At 48.9% G+C, this 19,392-nt stretch overlaps 1 protein-coding gene across 2 annotated transcripts; it reads left to right on the plus strand.

Annotated features, from left to right (window-relative positions):
• The first annotated feature begins 965 nt into the window (after positions 1-965).
• Positions 966-13,710, plus strand: LOC144728409 (uncharacterized). Of its 2 annotated transcripts, none has more exons than XM_078607827.1 (21): positions 966-1,186; positions 1,647-1,735; positions 2,736-2,839; positions 3,575-3,619; positions 4,357-4,524; positions 4,829-4,928; positions 5,319-5,521; positions 5,863-5,998; positions 6,870-7,081; positions 7,369-7,483; positions 8,090-8,280; positions 8,723-8,825; positions 9,123-9,292; positions 9,657-9,748; positions 10,033-10,160; positions 10,516-10,592; positions 11,103-11,215; positions 11,788-11,932; positions 12,220-12,316; positions 13,068-13,181; positions 13,431-13,710. In XM_078607827.1, the coding sequence occupies exons 1-21, from the start codon at positions 1,146-1,148 to the stop codon at positions 13,574-13,576; spliced, it is 2,589 nt and encodes an 862-aa protein (XP_078463953.1). In that variant the 5' UTR covers positions 966-1,145; the 3' UTR covers positions 13,577-13,710. The 2 variants fall into 2 exon arrangements, with proteins under 2 accessions (XP_078463953.1, XP_078463954.1); XM_078607828.1 differs by having other exon boundaries at positions 967-1,186; positions 13,428-13,710.
• Positions 13,711-19,392: the final 5,682 nt, after the last annotated feature.

Here is a 19,392-nt window from a genome sequence, read left to right on the forward strand (position 1 = left end):
ACGCAATTGCCAGTGCAGAGGCGTGTCAATATACAGACGAACCGAGTAATTAAAACGACCTCATTGTAAATTAGGTGCTGTGGTTTGCAACGATCGCTAATTGTAATGAGCAATTGAGATAAGTTAGTTTTTTTACGTGAAAGTCTCGAGGTGTTTGTCATCGCGTTTTGTAATCCGAGGTATGCATTTTGTCACGGGATCTCGAATTCTCAGTGACAGTGAAGTCTTAGCTCCGACTATCTATTCGCTTCGTAGCTGTGGGCCAACTTTACGTTATAAGATTAAAGTATAATTTGCAAGCGTGACCTGGTGCTCCAAAATAACAATAGCATACCTTATATGTATGGTAGACTTCTTTCGCACCGTACGGAAGAAGTCCAACGTAAATGCAAAAATAAATAACGCTCTTTGCTATTAAGGAGAACCAGGTCACGCTTTGCGAATCATATTTTTATTATTCCTTGGCCTCTTGAGTTGTCTTCACCTGGCTTAAACAACGTAAACTTCAAAGCCTCGATTTGAACGGGAGCGGGTGGTGGTGGCGGTGGTAAATTGGCAAATGGGAAGAAAACGCACGCCTCGCGAATCGAGTGATTATGGGATAGATTTCGATTTAAAGCTTTCGTGACTGCAGATATTCATCTTCTTGGTTCTTTCGGTAAAGTCACGTAGAAGGGAAATAATAAAATAATAAAAATGATAATAAAACATAATAAAATAATTCTCACACATTATTAAGTTACATTTTTATTATTCTATTATTTCCTTTCTATATGGGAAAGATATCAGGGGGGAGAGACGCTGCCGTCAATGGATCGCTCGGCGCACGTCGACGTCACAATTGCCCCGCACGCGGTGCCGCTCGTTAAGATGATCAGCTCATCGGGGACGAAGATTGCTCTGCGGTTGGGGGTGTTTGTGGGCGTGGGATGGCCTCGGTCCCTCTCGCTATTTAAACCCCGGGGCAGGTCCCAGTCTCCTGTATCACCCGCACTCACGGGTCTGCGTCTTTGCGCCGGTCCTGCCTTTTCAGGTCCGTCTTGCCCTCCGTCTCTCTCGGTCGTCCGCGGTGCCGCCTGAGCCCGTTGCCGCTACAACTGCAGAGAGGAGAGGCGCGGCGACTGCTTTTGTGGGACTTTCTCGACATGGGGGTCGCGATGACGTCTGCGTTGATTGCGCTGTGCAGGTGATGTCTGCTGCCGAGTTTAAAGTCTGAACCGCCTTGGTAATCTTGTTCCCCCGGCAATTGTTGTTGTACACGCAGTTTTTTTTTTTTAGTTTTCCCTCGTTCGTAAAATGAATTCGCCTGTCCGATGTTATTTCATGACAATCTAGTGGCGTATTGGATTCGTGTGGTTAGGTGTGCCTTGTACTCGTGGTAGTGCCTTACGCCGATCCATACTCCACACTGCTGCATGACTGCTCTGTGTATTTACATCGCCTCAATCTCTGAGGACTTGGTGCAGTGTGTAAGCCTTACCACGTGGGAGACAAAGGCTGCCGGGCGTGGTGCTGGCCACCCGCTCCTGTCATTTGGTGCTCTAGCAGCGCTTGCCCCAACCAGTCTACGGTAATGCTGGGGGGAAGAGTGGGGGGGGGGGGGGTCTGTCTTCTGTAATGCGAGTGAACTAACTGTGTGGTCGCAGCCTCCTGCTATGGACCGACGGCTCCTCTGCAGCTGGACCAGTCAAAGGCCGCTATGAGCACTCCAAGCACACGCGCGCCCGCAGCGGCCGTGAGTATCCCGATTAGCACAGCTCCGTACGGTACTTCGCTGTGCCACGTGTCGCAGACATTGCTCATTTTTAAATCCTTAATATTAAGTTCGCTTGCTTGCGCACTTACGATCGTGCAAATCTTTCGGTCGTTTTTAAACCCACTTCCCGTGATCCAATCGAGCTGACATTGTGCACACAGACTCGTTGTGCGTGACAATTTATTTCGTGAAAAAAAGATTCCTAAATTTTACACTTTAGGAAAAAATAAATTGTATTTGATTACCAATTGCTTAATGGTGGCAGGCAATCATCTGACCCATAGGTGGCAGCCATCTCAAGCCAGAGGACGAGCGGACTCGCCGCCACGCATATAAAGGATTTATAGTGAAAAACTTTGTTTTTACGGGTTAATTTTTAAATTAATTTTAATATTTGCGTGCTAACTTTGACTTACGGACTACTTAATGCATTTTTTTTTTGTTTACCGGTGCATATTCATGTTTCGGCACCGCGAATATTTGAAACAAACCTGAAATGTATTACAATTTTGTGGCACCGTAATTGTCGCGGCCGAATGATTTTCTTAAAATACCGGAGGGGGTGGGGCCTGCGGCTCTAGCTGCACGTGCCTCTAAAGGACCGCTTCGTAACACTGATTTATTAACGAACATCCTATTGGAATGTATTCCGGTTCTTAAAATTATTGACATTCTTAGGTAATTCGTGAAACATTACTCTGCCGACCCTCGGACGGAAACATCCCGTGCAAATTTTTTTTTATCGAATTTCTTTTAAAAATCCATGTCGAGTATGGACGTTTAACCCCGCCCCCAATCACCAACATTGAGCGCGGTGCGATATGCTCCAACAACTTACGCGGATAGTCGCTCATCCCCGGCAGTGAAATAACAGGGACTTGTGCTGGCGTAGTGCCCTCCACCCGGGTCACGCTGGCAGCGGCTGCTGCTGCTCCTTCCCCTACGATCTGAAGCCGCGTGCTGTCTGCGGCTCTTCCAGTTCTGCGCTGGGATCGCTCCGATGACGCGACAGACCCAGACGCGCTCCTCTACTCCTACGGCGTGGGTCTCACCACTGTCAACTGCAGCAGCGCCTCCATGAGGGTGACTTCTTATTCTTCTTGGGGTGGCGCTTTGCAGCCGATGCTCAACTCTTGTCAATGAAGTAGAGCGCGTGCTTTAACCGCTTTTTTTTTTAAAGATGATCCAATGGGGGTGACTTCTTCTTAAGTGCCGCTTAGCAGCCGATACTGCATGCCGTCTATGCAGTAGATCGAGCTCCTTAACGATCTAGCGTGAATTGAACCGAAAGTTGCGGTGGTGCTGTTTTGGAACTGATAATTGGATTGTCCAGAATGGTGAGACCAAATTATTTGTCCTGATGGCTTGCTTGTCAACCAATCCTGGCATTGTACGCCTGAAACCTATGGCTGCCTGAAATGGGAATGTTTACATATTCAATTTTCTTGCGACAGGGCTGCTGTAACGAAGCTTTTGTTTATTCTTTTTCCTAAATTTAACTTACCCGACTGGAATGGCTTAAACGCTAAACGCAAGTTTCACATTGCTTAATGCGTTTCGAGCTTGCTGCAATTACGTTACTTTTTGGCATTTGGTGTTCTAATTGCGCTCCTCGGCAAAATGTGTAATTCTCTTCCTAGTCCTTTAATGTCCTATTTACCCATCTCTCCTAGAGTTTAGTGGGTTTAATATTATGCCTTTGTGGAAACATTTAGTGTGGTGCTTGCCACTGCCCGCCTATAGTGGTGCCATGCTGTTGGCAAGCACAACGAATGGTGGTGGTCGCCTTGAACAGTTTTGTGCCTTTTTTTTTTTAAGGTGGCAGTTTCAAGGATTCTACCAGACTTCTCTGCTCTTGGTGTGGTAACTAAACGCATCCTCACAACTATTGTTACATCGTCGACTGGTTAAAACACTGCGCACGTCACGTTGGAGAGCACGCTGTGGCATGATTCTCGCTCTGCCCATCAATCTGCACTAAAATAGAGTACATACAGCAGTGCCTGTACAATATTACCTAAACCGGAGACAAACAAGGTGTCAATAATCATTAGTGTGGCCGGCTTCCTATTAATAGGGCGACCCCCCCCCCCCCCCCCCCGTTAAAAGCCAGATCTGCTGCTCCGCATTTAGAGCTGGAATACAAGTTTGTGATCTTACTGTACTCGTCGTCTGTTCAATGTCTCTGCTAATATTGGGGGGGGCAGGTGCTCAAGCTTCAAGTCAGACGGCCTGGATGTAAGGTGGTGGGTAGTCCTTGATCACGTCGTTGCCATTTGGTGGCATGGGTCTTATTTTGAAGGCAAGATTTTTTTTGTGGGGGGGCGGGAGCAGAAAAATTGACTGTTTGAGAATTTGAAGTCTTACAGCAACTTCATTTTGGTAAGAAGATTGTCCCAACTCTACTTAGACCCACGGAGCTTGTTCAAGGAGTGGCCGTCTCCAAAGGGTTATTGGTTAAAGTTGTTGAATCTGAGCCTTAATCCCTATCCCGCCAAAGCATGCACAAGCCACCAACTCTAATTTTAGCATTGCTGGTTATGCATGCTGCGAAAAAAGTTTAGCACACCCACCTCTCTTTCCCCCCCCTTCGCGCACAGCTGCACGCCAAGGAGCCCATGTCATGGTACCTGGACATTGACAACGGCACCGCGCAGTGGAGCATTCCCGTGGCAGATGCGAGCCAGGCCGGCTACACGTTCGAGTCCCAGCAACTGACCCTGTCGGTGATGGCGCTGTACACGGCCAGCGGCGTGTTCTACTCCCAGGTGAGGCCACCCTTACTGCCCTCTCGTGACCTCGCTCTCCAGAGACACGGACCAGGCAGTGTCTGGGCTTTGAGTTTGCTTGTGGATTTGAGGTCGTCTGCTACTGCGTAGGTCTGACTTTTTCTAATATTAGGAATGTTTTCGGGTGGGACTTTCAATTTATTTCGGACACTGTCTGGCTTGCGAAAAGCCTGGCTTTGCGAGGTTTTGCTTAAATTTGTTCTTGAACGCGCACAACTTCCTGTGACCTTCCATCGTGAGATTGAGTTGTGGTGCGGTCGTTGCGTGGCCTCCGTGCGTGCAGTTCGACAACACTTCCCTCTACTTCCTGGACCTGCGGATGCGCTATGGCCCCACCACCACGGTCATCTACTTCCTCACGCCCATGCTGTGCCTAGTGCCAAGTGAGGGCCCCCCCCATGCTTGCGTATACTTGTAACGCCGTCCTCGTGGTGGTGTGGTGCATGGATGAACGTGGCTGAAAAACGACCTTGAAACGGTGCAGACGTAGAATTTTTGTGCGGCCGAAACTTTCAATTCGCGTATTCTGCACCGAAGCAGACTTTTAAACGCATTTAATTGCACAAACGTTTCCAGAGACTGGGACACTACTCTGATTTCATGAAGTCATTAAGACGATGGTTCGCTTGCCCAATACTGCTGCGAGACGGCGCCATCCGATACCATTCACTGTTATCGTCACACCTTACGATTGTGCCTCTTCCTGACATCTCAACTTTTTAAAATGACAAACCTTATTCACCTGTTTGCCCGTGCTATCGCTCCCTGTCCAGACTACCTGCAGTGCAACGACACGAGCCTGGTGGTGACGGTGCCTCCGCTGCCCGGCCCCCTGACTGCGGTGAAGGTGGGCACCACCCTGGTGTACCCGGGCCTGCCCTCCGTGCCGGGGGTCGAGGTGCGGCTGGAGGGCAGCAGCGGCCGCTGGGGGTTCGTGCTCTCGCTGCAGCGCACGTCGCCGCTCCTCAACGTGGAGGTGAGGGAGGAGGTGCCGGAGCGGTGGGCTCGTGTGTGGAGGGGTGGAAGGGGGAGACTGGACTCGAGCGTGGTAGTGGTTGGAGCACCAGGCTTGCCTGCGATTTCATTCCCAGCCATGGCTAATGACGTGGTGAGTCTCTGAACTGGTCCTGGGCCATTCACGTAGGGTCCGCCCTGCACCTTTTTTAAATGAAGTCCCTAATACCACTATCTTCAAATGAACGCCGCACCGTGCAGGTGGTTGTAGCCAGCGATGCTCATTGCCGGTGCACTGTCCGTCGCCTCCCCATTCCCTCCCTTGCTGCTGCCCGTGGCTGCTCCTTCCCTCGCCTGGACCAGGCGTGTCCCATGGGCCAGTCGAGCGGCGTGCGTCACTTCGCCAACATGTCCATGACCTTCACGCACGCCTCGCGGCCGCTCACCTTCCCACTGCTGCTGCGCTGTCCGTGCGTCGCCGTGCAGGACGACATCAGCGGTGAGTGAAATTTCGCCGGTGAGCATCGTAGGACGGGTAATGTGGCCACCCAGAGCTGAGGTTTTTGACGCCAGATGTGAGTGCCCTTAGATCTGGTAAATTGGTGGTTGTCCCTGGAAGTCAAGTGCTAAGGTGGCATCAGAGTTATTTTATTCCTGGATTCCCAAATGATGTTCGTTTTTGGACTCGGTCTGGTCACCAATGGCTTAACAAGATGCCCATTATGCTAAATCCTGTAGTGAATATTGACCAAGATCCATCTTCCCAACAATTGTCTTTTTAATGTTGGTGAGACGGAGGTTGGGTACATCCTTTGCATTTAACCATATACAATACAACTTGCAATACACTGCATCAATACCAAAGTAGCATAGCTGGCAGTGCCAGGGTATGGCTGGAATTTTACCATTGCCCTAATACAAAATACATCCGTGTTTCCAAATCTTCACGAAACCTAACCTGGGTCTGTCTTCCCCGATTTTTTTTTAATGGATGCTCCTGTTGTAACAGCACTAGCTCTAATTGTCTCCCTTTTTAAATCATTTATATTAAGTTAACTTGTTTTTTAACCCACTTCCCGTGATCCAATCGAGCTGACATTATGCACACAGACTCGTTGTGCGTGACAATTTATTTTCGTGAAAATTTTTTTCCAAAATTTTCTACTTTAGGAAAAAAAATCATTTAAGTTAAATTACCAATGTGATAAAAATGAAACTCTTACTCGAGAAAAACAAAAATGAATAATAAAATAAAACCGATGCCACGCATTAAGGATTTATAGTGAAAACTTTATTTTTACGGGTTAATTTTTTATAGCCTGTGGAGGGGGGGGGGGGCTGTATGCTATGACCTGCTTTTCTGCCCGCAGCCGTCTGCAACGGCAGCTTCTTGCTCGCCGTGTTCGGGCCCCTGTACGGCTCTCCACCGGCCATCGAGGTGCTGACTGTTGGGACCGTGTCCCTGCTGACTTCCACCACCGTGGACTCTACTCTCTACGGCTCCGGCGTCAAGCTGATGCCCAACGGCTCCTACTACGTCGCCGTGTCCGCCTACCGCACCGCGCCTGGCGTTGTAGTGCAGGTGCGTGCCTCTGCTCGTCCGGGTTTTAGCGCGCCTCCCAATTTTGGCAGCAAAAGTTCATGCGTGCCTCGGCCGACACGTCCACTATCAATAGCCTCTAGGCAAAGTGGTTCTTAACCTAGAGTGCACGCACATTCTAGGGTAATCGGTGTACCCCCTTCTGAGAACCAACGGGGGGGGGGGGGTGCAGGCTGCAGGAAGGCACAAGAACCATTGCGCTCGGCTGTATGGAAAACTGACTTTCTGAATTCGCCTTTTTCGCTCTTTGCATTGCGTGACACTGGCAGTCTCAGGAACCTGGCCGCCGCCTCTACTCTGCGCTGTTCCACATCGTGATGGTTGACGGCTTGGGGCTCCGCCACGACTACAGCGTGGAGGCTGCGTGCCACATGCCCTACACGCGTGAGTCTTCTCGGCACGTGCTGCGTCTAATGGTGTCCATGGTCACTTGTTTTAAAGTCTACAGCATGCACGATTTTTTCGGATTTTTGTAATCTACGTCTTCTCCAATCCGCACGATTCATGTTTAACAAAGCCTTAGGCGTTTGCGTCTCCCAGGTGAGGGTTTGTCTGTACCTCTGTTCAATGCCGTGACCCATTTGGTATATAGGGACGAAGCATTATTTTTAATTCCTTTATATTAAGTTCACCTGCTTGCCCGCTTACGACCGTGCAAATCATTCTGTCGTTTTTTAACCCACTTCCCGTGATCCAATCGAGCTGACATTTTGCACACAGACTCATTGTGCGTGACAATTTATTTTCGTGAATTTTTTTCCAAAATTTTACACTTTTTAGGAAAAAATAAATTAGATTTAATTACCAATTGCTTAATGGTGGCAGGCAATCATCTGACCCATAGGTGGCAGCCATCTCAAGCCAGAGGACGAGAGGACTCTAGCCGCCATGCATATAAAGGATTTGTAGTGGAAAAACTTTGTTTTTACGGGTTAATTTTTTTTTAGAAGTCTCGCTGACCATAACCTGTGTACGTGTCGCATGCATCAGCATCTGGCGTGGTGTCGTGTGGGCCGTCGTGGTTCGCCATCACGCTGCAGCTCGCTGAGGTGCGAGACTTCACGCTGTTCGTGACGGGAGTTCCCGTGACGCAGCTGCTCGACCAGGGCTACAGCCTGACCAACTCCACCTCGGAGCTGCGCCTGCAGGTCGACTTCACGGCGCTCGACGTGGTGGTCAAGGTGACTTCTGACATGACCCTCCTTCCCTGCAAACTTCGATGTGTGCCCACCATGGCATCTCCTATAACTAAAGCGGTCAAACGCTTGATCAGCACACATCCGCCGACACTAAATTGCCATCTACTTTTCTATTGCTACTGCCTACCATGGCCTCTGCTCCTAGTTTGTCTACCAGGCTTACCGTTGTCGTCTATTCATGCACGGCAGTTAAAAACACGACCTTTTTCAGCTTCCCTTGTGCAGATCACCTTTCTTTCATCCAATTTTTTTTGTGTTTACCTTTTATTCGATTGACTTTTTTATCCGTTAACTATGCTTGCTTCGTCCAAACTTAACCTTCCAGCACCACCCATGTAGCAAATCCTACACGCTTGACTATGTACAAACTAAACATCTCGGCTCTTTTATAATTGTCTTAATCGTCCTGGAATTGACATCACAGACTCTGCCGGACGGCTCGACGGAGCGGTCGCTGCTGCTCACGCTGAGGAACGACCTTGGGGCAGTAGAGGCGTACAACCTGGTGTGCACCACCAACACCGCAGGCGAGTGGCCCCCACGAGGTGTCGCGTCCGGCGTTCTCCAGCGTACACGCGTCAACGCTGCCTGCGTACGCCGAATCGCAGAATGACTTGGGGCGCTTCCTTCCACTTTTGGAACTTGTGAGGCCTCTTGTGGACGGCAGTAGAAAGCTCTGCTCGTTTTTGCCAGCTTTTGCTGAACCAGTTTGGGGCAGGGCCGCGTTTTCAATCAAAACTTAAACATTCCGGCCCACGTGTGCCGTTTCTCATCCTGGCCACCCCCCCCACCGGCTCCCGCCTCTGTGCTCTCCGTGGCGGCAGAGTGCTCGACGGACGGGCAGATGACGTTCGAGGTCTACGCGAGCAGCACGCGGCCCCCGCTGGAGCTAGCCACCGTGCACGTGCGCGACCCCTCCTGCCTGCCCGTCGAGGTGACGGCCGAGAAGGCCGTGTTCGTCGTCCCGCTGGACGAGTGCGGCACCACTCACGAGGTGGGGGCACGCGGTGTCTGATTACCTGTGCTTCGTTTGCTGTGCCTGTGGTGCGCTCTTTGACCAGATGGTGGGATAAGTGGCGATCTGTCTCGTACAAACGGCTGTCGTACCGGATTTCATAGATAAATTATGGAACCCTAATGATGCAGTAGGATGTTTTATTTTTGCCAACTGCTCTGGACATTGGCTCGCCATTCACTCCCCCTTGTGGCTATAGGATGGCAGCTACAGATGACAATGTTTAACCACTCCTTGTGACATTCGGATTGTGCAAGTCATAACTCGTAAATGCAGGGCGCTTGACTGCAAGAAGCGGTACAGCAAGTGTGTTTGACGGGGCAGTGCACATGCGGTTTTCCAGATGGTGGACGGCAAGCTGGTGTACGAGAACGAGGCCGTGTCTCTGATGCGCGACTCCATCCACGTGATCATCTCCCGCAGCAGCGAGTACAGGTGCCCGCTGCTGCCCTTGTTTACACGCTGCGAGAACCACGTGGTGGCAGCACTACCCACGACGGAGGCTTTGAGCTGCACTGGAAGTGGCAGATACGACTGGACAAACAATGCCTGTCTGCACATTTGAAAAGTGTTACTTAGACCGTTTTAACAAACGTCTACTCGTGATTTACCTTGACACGCCGGTGTGATAGCCCCTCGTAAACGCATCCACACGAGACTGTCGGATAAATAATCTGCGTAGAATCAAACTTTGATGCCACTTTCTGCTCCCCCTCCAGAATGAAGATCACCTGCGAGTTCTCTGGGGACGACTTGCTGATGCTGGGCGTGACCGTTCCCACGCTGTCTCCACCCAGCCCTGCGAACGGCGCCGGGCCCCTGGTCATCGAGCTCACCATGTTCCCTGGTGAGCCCCCTCCACAATCCTCGCCACCACTTCACGCTCTACGTTCATTCTATGGCATCTTCCCCCCCCCCCCCCCTCCCATCTACAGCAGGGCCTCGGCAGTAATGAGGTATCCATCGGAGTGACCGCTACGATCACGGCCTTGGTTTCCTGTGCACCATTCCATAGGACAGTCTAGGTACATGGGCAGCTTGTGCTGGTAGATTATTTGAAATCCTTGAAGAAAATTTGCAGTTTTTTCTGCCGGTCTAAGGATAACGTCCAGGCATCAGTTTGTGCAACCACCATAACATTTTGAGGTTGCTGCTTGGTCGGGTCAATTTTCCATGCCGTTGATTTTTCCTTCCCCTCCCAGATGTTGACTACGTCGCTCCCTATGTCGCCGCTGATTACCCACTCGTGCGCTTCCTGAGGGAGCCGCTGTTCGTCCAGGTAATGACCCCCTGCCTCAAGATCTAAATCGTGATGCCTCGCATAGAACCAAGGGTGCTTGTTTAGAACTGCTAATGCTGCGTAATGGTGTTTATATTGCCACTTGTGTCAATGCATCCTAGCCTGTTGATCCATTTTATGGTCTCTTAAAATGTTTATTTGCCTGCCACGTGTCGCATGACCCATGCAACGAGCAGTGCAACCTGTTGTCATGGGTGCAATATTCTTGTATTCTTAACCTTTTATGCAATGGAAATTTATTTGCAACGTTTCCATAGACTCCTTGCATTGATTTTTCAAAGTTTAAGTTAACCTGACATGTATTTTTCGCAGTGGCAAGTTCCCTAATAATACTTTGTAGCAAAAACTGGTCACTTGGCTGAGCCCCATGACCGCTCTCCGCACGAACCCAGAAGGCTGCCATCTCAACGATGACTACAGACATCTTGGGCCCTATCTTGACCCACAATGCAACCGTCCTTGCCCCGTGGCTGACCTGGCCGCGTGCAGGTGCAGCTACTGGCGCACCCCGACCCCGTGCTGGAGCTGCGTCTCGCCGACTGCTGGGCCACGACTCAGCCCGACCCCAACTCGCTGCCCCAGTGGGACCTGCTCGTGTCCGGGTGCGTTCCCTTGTGAACGCTGGCGGCTACTGCTGCTATACGGCTTGCCGTGTGTGCGATTGCTGCTCTCGTACACGATGCGTAGAGTATCGAGAGCATGCGCCTGTTGCTGCTGTGTGATATCTAATACGGAATGTGTCGCCATCTGAACCTGGTACTGGGCCCTCTGCTTTCACCATATGCACTGACCAGTGTGAAAAATATGGGCAGGCAAACATTCATCAATGTCCAACAGGAGGGTTTAATCTGTTGGTGGTTTAAACGACTGCATGGCATGATAGCCGCTCAAAATGTATACTCTTAGTTTTTTCGGTAAAGTCACGATGTAGGTAAAAAATGAAAATAAAATTAATAGAAAATAAAATCATAAAAATCACGACGTTTCGGAGGTAACACGTCTCCATTATCAGGTGGGACTGTCACAGCCAGATTTGCTGCATCAAGTGAGCTCAAAATGTATTCTATTCGAAGTGGCATCGTGCTCGCAATACATCCATTAAGTCTTGGTCCCTGTTTTCGATGCCCCACGCGTGTCCCTCTGGCTGAGCGCCTCTCCTCTGGCCGCGGGGCAGGTGCCCGTTCTCCGGCGACAACTACCTGACCACCGTCCACGCCGTGAGCCCCGCCTCGGTGCCACTGCCCCTGAGGTTCAAGCGCTTCGAGGTGAAGACGTTCGTGTTCGCCGACCCAGCGCCACTTGGAGCCCTGCGCGATACGGTACGGCCCTTGATGCACGCCACTCCTCACAGTAGTGTGCCCTCCTAACGAGATGGGGAGGTGGGGCAGCAATGCTCGCAAATACTATCCAATATAAATCAACTTTAACATGGAGTTGTGGTTTTTATGGGACTTGCCCTACACAACTGCTCGCACTGAATGGTTCCCCCATACCTGTACCCAAGTTGGCTTCCATACTGCAAATCGAATTTATCCCGAAGACCATCTCTTGCAAAGGTGTTGCGTAGTCCTGCATGTGCCTCATTTATCCTCCTTGTCGCTCTCAGCTCTACTTCCACTGCAGCGCCACGGTGTGCGACTCCAACTCGGCCGATCTGCCGCAGTGCGGACCTAGCAGCTGCTCCCCGTCGACGCGACGCGCCCGTGAGTTGCCCTCGGCAGTGAAACATTTTCTTCTTTTTCACACGACTCGCCCATTTATCCACTACTTGCAATGTTTCAACTGTTCTGCAGCAGCGAATGAAAGCGCTGTGCCATTATTTGCACAACCCGTTTTAAAATAAGATTTAACCCAAAAGTTAGTTCTTGCAGATGCATGCCTAGGTCGGGGGCCTTCATCCACGGTGGGTTTTCAGAAGGTTGGTAGATTACCATTGCACTTAAAATGTGTGCTTTTGTATCCTTGCCGCTTTATCCCAAGGGACCCTAATTCATCACGGGTGCTGCAACTAAATCGCTTGCATTAGAAATATCTACAAACCAAATCCGTATTGACCCCACAAACTCTTTTCCAAGACCTCTGATTCCAATGCTTTGTTACACGAAAGTTCTCGTGCCACATTTTAGTCACTCCAATGTTGCCAGCAGCCAAGGGGGGGAGGTGGTGAAATGCAAAAATCAATGGTTGGTGTATAGGTGTAAACATTATTCTTGGTTCTTTCGGTAAAGTCACGTAGAAGTGATCTACCGAATTTTCTTATTGTGGATTTCACACGATGATTGCTTGTGGTGCAGTCGAAACGTCGTGAGAAATTTATTGCAGATTTATATTATTTTATTATTTCACTTCTACATGACTTCACCGAAAGAACCAAAAATATGAATCCCTGCAGTCACGAAAGCTTCAAATCAAAACCATTAAATATTGTACTTATTTCCCCCAACTTCTCCCCAGGTGAAGATGGGAAACGTGCTGCCACGGACGAACTGACGCACATTGCCAGCCTGGCCGGCCCCGTTACATTATCAGATGACGTTCATACGAAGTCTGATCTGTCAAGCTCTGCAGGTGCGTGTCTGGTACCCTTAGGATTTAGCGTGGGTGTGATCTAACGTCAAGAAGCTGCAAAATGAAGTGTGGTGGTTTTTGTGTGGCAGTGATTTTGATGGATCTCCAACCCGTTATTTTAATCATACCGGGGGGGAGGTATACAGAAATTCCAATAGTTTTATTTCTCTTTTTTAAGCTGCATAGTTGGTCAAAGCGAGCCGCGTTCTCGATGTGGTGTACCGGATTTGTTTTCTCCTCTCCCAGAAGGTGGCGTGTGGCCCACATGGTTCGTGTGGCTCGTGGCTGCCACCTGCTCCCTCCTCGCCCTCTCCATCGCTGTGGCGTTGGTGGCCAAGCTGCTGCGTCGTGGCCGCCAGGGCACGTGGAGGAGGGCGGAGGCCATGCGCAGCTGAACGGGGCGATGGTGTCGCGGTGGCGAATACGGCACGGCCACCGTCTGCGGCGTGCACTTGAAATAATACACGAGATTGGCATCACGGCTTGTACCTGATGATGATGCTAAAAATAAAGATGCTGTGGACCTTAATCCCTTCTGGTGACATGTGGTGCTGTTTCAATCGTGGGGATCCTGGCAATGGATTGTGGTGGGATAACTGAACTGGTAAACTAGGTGGATAATCTTGTTGGTTCTTTCGGTAAAGTCGCGTAGAAGGGAAGTAATAAAAATAAAACATAATAAAGTAATAATTAATAATGAAAATTAAACTTAATAAAATAATTATTTTATTACTTCCCTTCTACGTGACTTTAACGAACCAAGAAGATGAATCCCTGCAGTCACGAAAGCTTTCGATCGAAATAGGTAGATAATCAATGCTTTCCCTCTAGTGGCTTTCTAGGTTAAGAGGTGATGAGTCGCCTTCTTCGCATCCTCTATGAATGCCTGACATACTGCCCAACCTTGTAATATGCATGTTCAATTGGCACTCACTTAAACTGATCTTCCTGCAAATGTGAAGTGGTCGTCCGTTTTTAAACAGTTATAACTGACTGAGGAACGACATCGGAGTGGATACTTGTAAATGGTGCGTGGTCTAACATCACCCAAGAGATACAAAGCACCCATGTAACCTTATTCGAGTAAATTGTAAACACACTGGCTCCAACCATCGCCATACCGTAACAGTTATTGACAGCTGAAGCTGAACTTTGAGCATCCTTTCGCGTAGACGTCCTGATTGGTGCTTTTGGCTGGTGTCGCAACCACTACCTGGGCACGGCACGAAGAATTTCGGCGTTTGTGCTACCTGGATGAAGTTCAAAGCAATTTTCGAGAAATGTCAACATTTAATTTGCCCATGAAAAGCCTTAAACCACTGCCGAAGTGCGTTATTGGTAGAAATGTGAACGATAGAGGTCTGAATGGTGTTCTTGTCAGGTGGTGGAGAGTTGACAAATTTAGAACACCAACATTTGTATAAACTTGATTTGGAGCTTTCGTGACTGCAGGAATTACTTCGTGGTTCTTTCGGTTAAGTCGGGTAGAAATAAAATAATTAATATAAACATTTCTACGTGACTTTACCGAAAACCAAAAAGAGCATCCTTTTGCGTAGACGTCCTGATCGGTACAAAATGCTACACGTCAACTTGTTTTAAAGGTCTAATCAGGGGCTCTGGTGTACAGTGTAGTCCAACTTAATTTTATCTCTGGCCTCTGCTATGAAGAAGGACAGTTGCCCAGAATGGCACTTTAGGTTTGACACGTTAAGGACCAGTGTAACATGAGTTATTGTTGACGGTGCCTTGTACACCGCTAGCAACGCGGCATCGCCGATTAATTACTTTGATTAATGGGGGTTGGGGGGGGTGACGTTCGTGGCCGTGTTGGTCGTGGCCATGCAATGACACAGCCATTGCTACCCTGGCATTCAAATGACGGCGAACAAGAACTTGCTGCGCGCGAATATTTAAAAACGGCACCTACGCCGAGCAATAGCATGGACCTTACATCCTCCAACCAAAATAAAATCATCTCGTCCTCTCCCAATCCCCCCCCCCTCCACCCACGCCATCTCTGACGAACGTTGGCGCCTCCTTTGCCCTTGCCCCGACGGTCGCTGTTGACGTTATTTTCGACGTTGAACTCCGTCGAGCTTGGCTCACGTTCCCGTTCGGTGAGGTGACGTCGTCGCCGTTGTCGCCACTTGGAAATAACAGCCGCCCTCTCGATGCCTATCAGCCGGGGAGGTGGGGTGGTGGAGAAAAAACCACCCAAAAAATTGACATCTGGGCGGTTGCTCCAGTTGATATCGGTGTCACCGGCAGAACATTTTGCAGAGTTGTGGAATTGATGGGTTGTGACGTCGCCAGCGCGCTCGTGTGCGCATCGCGTGTGGAGCGGTGGCGCAGTGGTTAGCGTGCTGCACGACGCACCCAGCGACCCGAGTTCGATATCCCGCTCGCGGCCAACACCAGCCTCGAGTATCTGGTGTGGTGTGTAAAGGGCGTCACTGGGGGAGACAAAGGCGGTCGGGCGTGGTGTTGGTCACCCACCCCTGTTCGAGTACCGTGCCCGGCCTTCAAAGGTGCTCGCTCACAGCACTTGCCCCAAAAGTCCGTGAAGGCTACACGGGGGATCTTTGTCTTCCGTGTAGCATCGGCAGTGTCCGCATGAACGTGTCCGGATTGGATATCACCATTCCACATTTTATGGTCGGGATCAGTTCATCTCGTTCGAAAAACATCATTGTTATTGACTTGCAGGGGTGATACAATTCATCCCCATCGCCCCCAGTGAATTTTATATTCAAGTCATTTCTTTTTTACGTGTTGATGAATAGTAAACAAATTCATAGCAGTGAAATGTTCTCCTTGTTTATAACGAGAGGAGGCTGGACAGTTTATACTGTTCAGTGGTGGGTCAATACGTTTTGGTAAATAACACATTGTAAAAAAGAATGGAAAACATTTTTAAATTATATCCGCATCGTTATCCATGCATCCCAACCTGTGGACCGTATCGTAAACCGACTGTGGTCTACGCTTCTACAAAATCAGAAGAGCAGGTGGAGGAACAGCGACGCGACACGAACTCTCTCTCTCTCTCTGCTGAAGCCCTCTCTCGTCGTGGCCAGAATCAGAAGACCTCGACATCGTGAACATGACGCTGCTGCCGTTACGCTCAAGAATAGAATCGAATGGCCTAAACAGGTGGAGCCGATTAGCTCGTTGAGTTATCAGATTCATAATGTTGATTCGATATAGGAACCCAGATTAATTTTTCAGTATTTATTTAAAAAAAGTTTTACTTACCTTAAAGCGTGGAGCTTTTTTGTCGTTGAGGTGGCTGGGTGACGATGGGAATTTCATCATCCGAATTATGTATTCATATTGTAGGAATCCGATTAGCTATACATCTCTTTACAGATTCCCAGTAGGTTGCCACAGACGTCCATAATTTACGCTCGGCCGGAGAGTTTAGCCGGTACTGCTGAGATCCTGGGTTCAAATTCTGGGTTTCGGCCAACGGTGATTAAGCCGTGTCTTAGAAATGCCACAAGTTCATGGTCTCAGCTTTTGAACAAACACACAAAAACATTATTATTCGTTCTTCGTGTTATTTTATACATTCCATCAATGTGGACTAAACAAAATCAGTTTTATTGTCACGTGACAAACAACATACACACGGCTGGACATGTGAGAACACATTGATGGCCAGCACATTTTTGAATAACAGGAAAGCCATGGATGGATACAGCAAAGGCTAACAGGAAAGCGTTGCTGATCTGCTTTAATATACAGTGTGTGTACAAAAAATGAATCAAGTGATACATTGTGGTCAGTGATTCTCTGTCAGTACTTTTTTCGCTAGGTGCACGTGTGAGATGGCGGTAGTGATTTTTAGAAACACCCTGCCTAGGAATGAATGTCCCAAAACTCAACGAGTGGGATCGCGATGCTCCAACAACTGAACTAGCGATGTCATTTCAGCCGCGTCCGTTCCAAGTTTGCCCAGAAATAATTTTCCGCGCTCGGCACACCACATCCACGATTTCGCAATGCCCACTCAGTGTACCAGCGATTCCGGGAAACAATTCGGTGAGAAATTAATAATTTAGCCCTGCGCTGAACCACAATTTGCATGCGATTACAGTGAGCAGGCAAGGTTGGCGATGTGGATATTGCAAGATGGGTACTTTTTGTTGTTGTTGTTGTTTACATGCCCTTGTCATATTCTTGGTTCTTTCGGTAAAGGCACGTAGAGAGAAAAAAAAAATTAAATTAAAAAAAAAATTTATTTTAAAAAATAAACAGCAAAAAACCCACGACGTTTCGATCGCAAAAGAAGCGGTCTTCATCAGCCTGATGAGGACCACTTTTTTATTTTCTATCTACGGGACTTTACCGAAAGAACCAAGAATGTGAATTCCTGCAGTCACGAAAGTTTTAAGTCAAAATGCCCTTGTCAATCTACTGCTGGATGACGCCCCTCTCCCCATGCCCCGCCTCCACACGCAAAATAAATGTGCACACAATTATGAACCTAAAGATGTATTGATAATATCTTGAGGTTCATAATATCATCCTGTCGTAATATGCAGGGAGATCCATTTTTAGGTACTCCCACTGATTTTCCAACAACCCTCTTCTCAATTGCATGGTTCACGCGAATCATCCGGGCTAGATTGAACACGGTGAACAGAATGATTCGAGAGAGTGTTTATTAACGGATCGCCTGCGTGTTACAGCATACCGTTACACAAATCACATCCAAATGGTATGGTTGCGTTTAAATGTCGACCGATTGGCCAGGCACAACCTGCACGCACGAGACGGGGGAGTCAACTGGGCCATGCTTGCGAAACGCACGCGTAAATTCTGCTCATTGTCTTTTCGATTTAAAGCTTTCGTGACTGCAGGGATTCATCTTCTTGGTTCTTTCGGTAAAGTCACGTAGAAGGGAAATAATAAAATAATAAAAATAAAACATAATAAAATACAATTCTCACGACGTTTCGGCCACAACGCAAGCAGCCGTCCTCAGGTAAAGAACAGGTCTGTCGAAAAGACAGCGTCTGAATGTTCTTCACCTGAGGACGGCTGCTTGCGTTGTGGCCGAAACGTCGTGAGAATTGTATTTTATTGTTTTCTTTTTATTATTTTATTATTTTCCTTCTAAGTGACTTTACCGAAAGAACCAAGAAGAGGTCTGCTCATTGTATCAAAAACAACGTACAAAAATAACTACTACTAGATGCGAGAATCAATCCTCGAATCGCAGCACACCCCGAAATCTAGGCGATCCATCTCATCGCGAGATAGGCGAGCCACTGCGCGTCGATTCAACGATGACATTCTCGTAGTGTTCGAACAACGCAGCGGGATTCGTTTCAAAATTCAAAATTATTTCCTTTCCGCTGAATGAGCGGCTTTCTGGGCGAGGCCATCGAACAAAGAGGGTGGCCACCGCATCGCGTGCTTTCAGATGTGCTTCTGCGGCCGTCTGGAACGCTCTTCTTCCTTCCGATATTCGGAAGCCACTGGAGCCGTGCACTTTTAAATCATCATCGAGATTGAAAACTCTTTTTTTTTACTGATTTTTGTGTTTAGTTTGTTGTCTCTGGCCCGAACCTCCGATTAGCACCGTCGGCTACGTACAGTGCGAAAGAAGTTCAACATACGCTCATCAAGACACTGGACCCCCCCCCCCCCTTACCGCTCTGAGCCAGTGCTGGAAATTCCACGTTCCCATGGTGGGGGGCGAGTCTCTACATAGGACAACCATTGTTAACCTCCTCACAAAGTAGCACCTATTTTATCGACCCCAGTATGATGATGGGCTGACTTAACCGCCCACCACGCTTCTCAATCAGGATCTGAAACTCGCAACCTTGTGATTGCGATCCGTTCGCTCTCACCGCTGCGTCGCCGGGCGGGGTGGGCATAGGTTTAACGCCCGTGTCATTGCAAAGCCCCCATCGATGGCGGTTTAACGATATTAGGATTTTGGCACCGGGTCAAGCAGTGATGTGTGCGGACGGTGCCTTTTGGCGGGCGGTCAAGTTGACATCACGCGGCTATAAAAACTCGGGGAAATTTGCGCAGTCTGTCAGCAGTTGGTGGTCGTTATCCAATCACGGAATTTGTATTAAGAGAGCGGTTGCTGCGCGCTTACGATTCCAACTCGAAGCGTGCGGGTTCTGAGCTGATGATGTCAGTAAGTCGGTAGGGATTATTAAAGCTGGGCTCCCCAGTCGTGAGA

This window comes from Lampetra planeri, chromosome 28 (genome assembly GCF_965212315.1).
Source record: "Lampetra planeri chromosome 28, kcLamPlan1.2.h2, whole genome shotgun sequence".
NCBI lineage: Eukaryota > Metazoa > Chordata > Hyperoartia > Petromyzontiformes > Petromyzontidae > Lampetra > Lampetra planeri.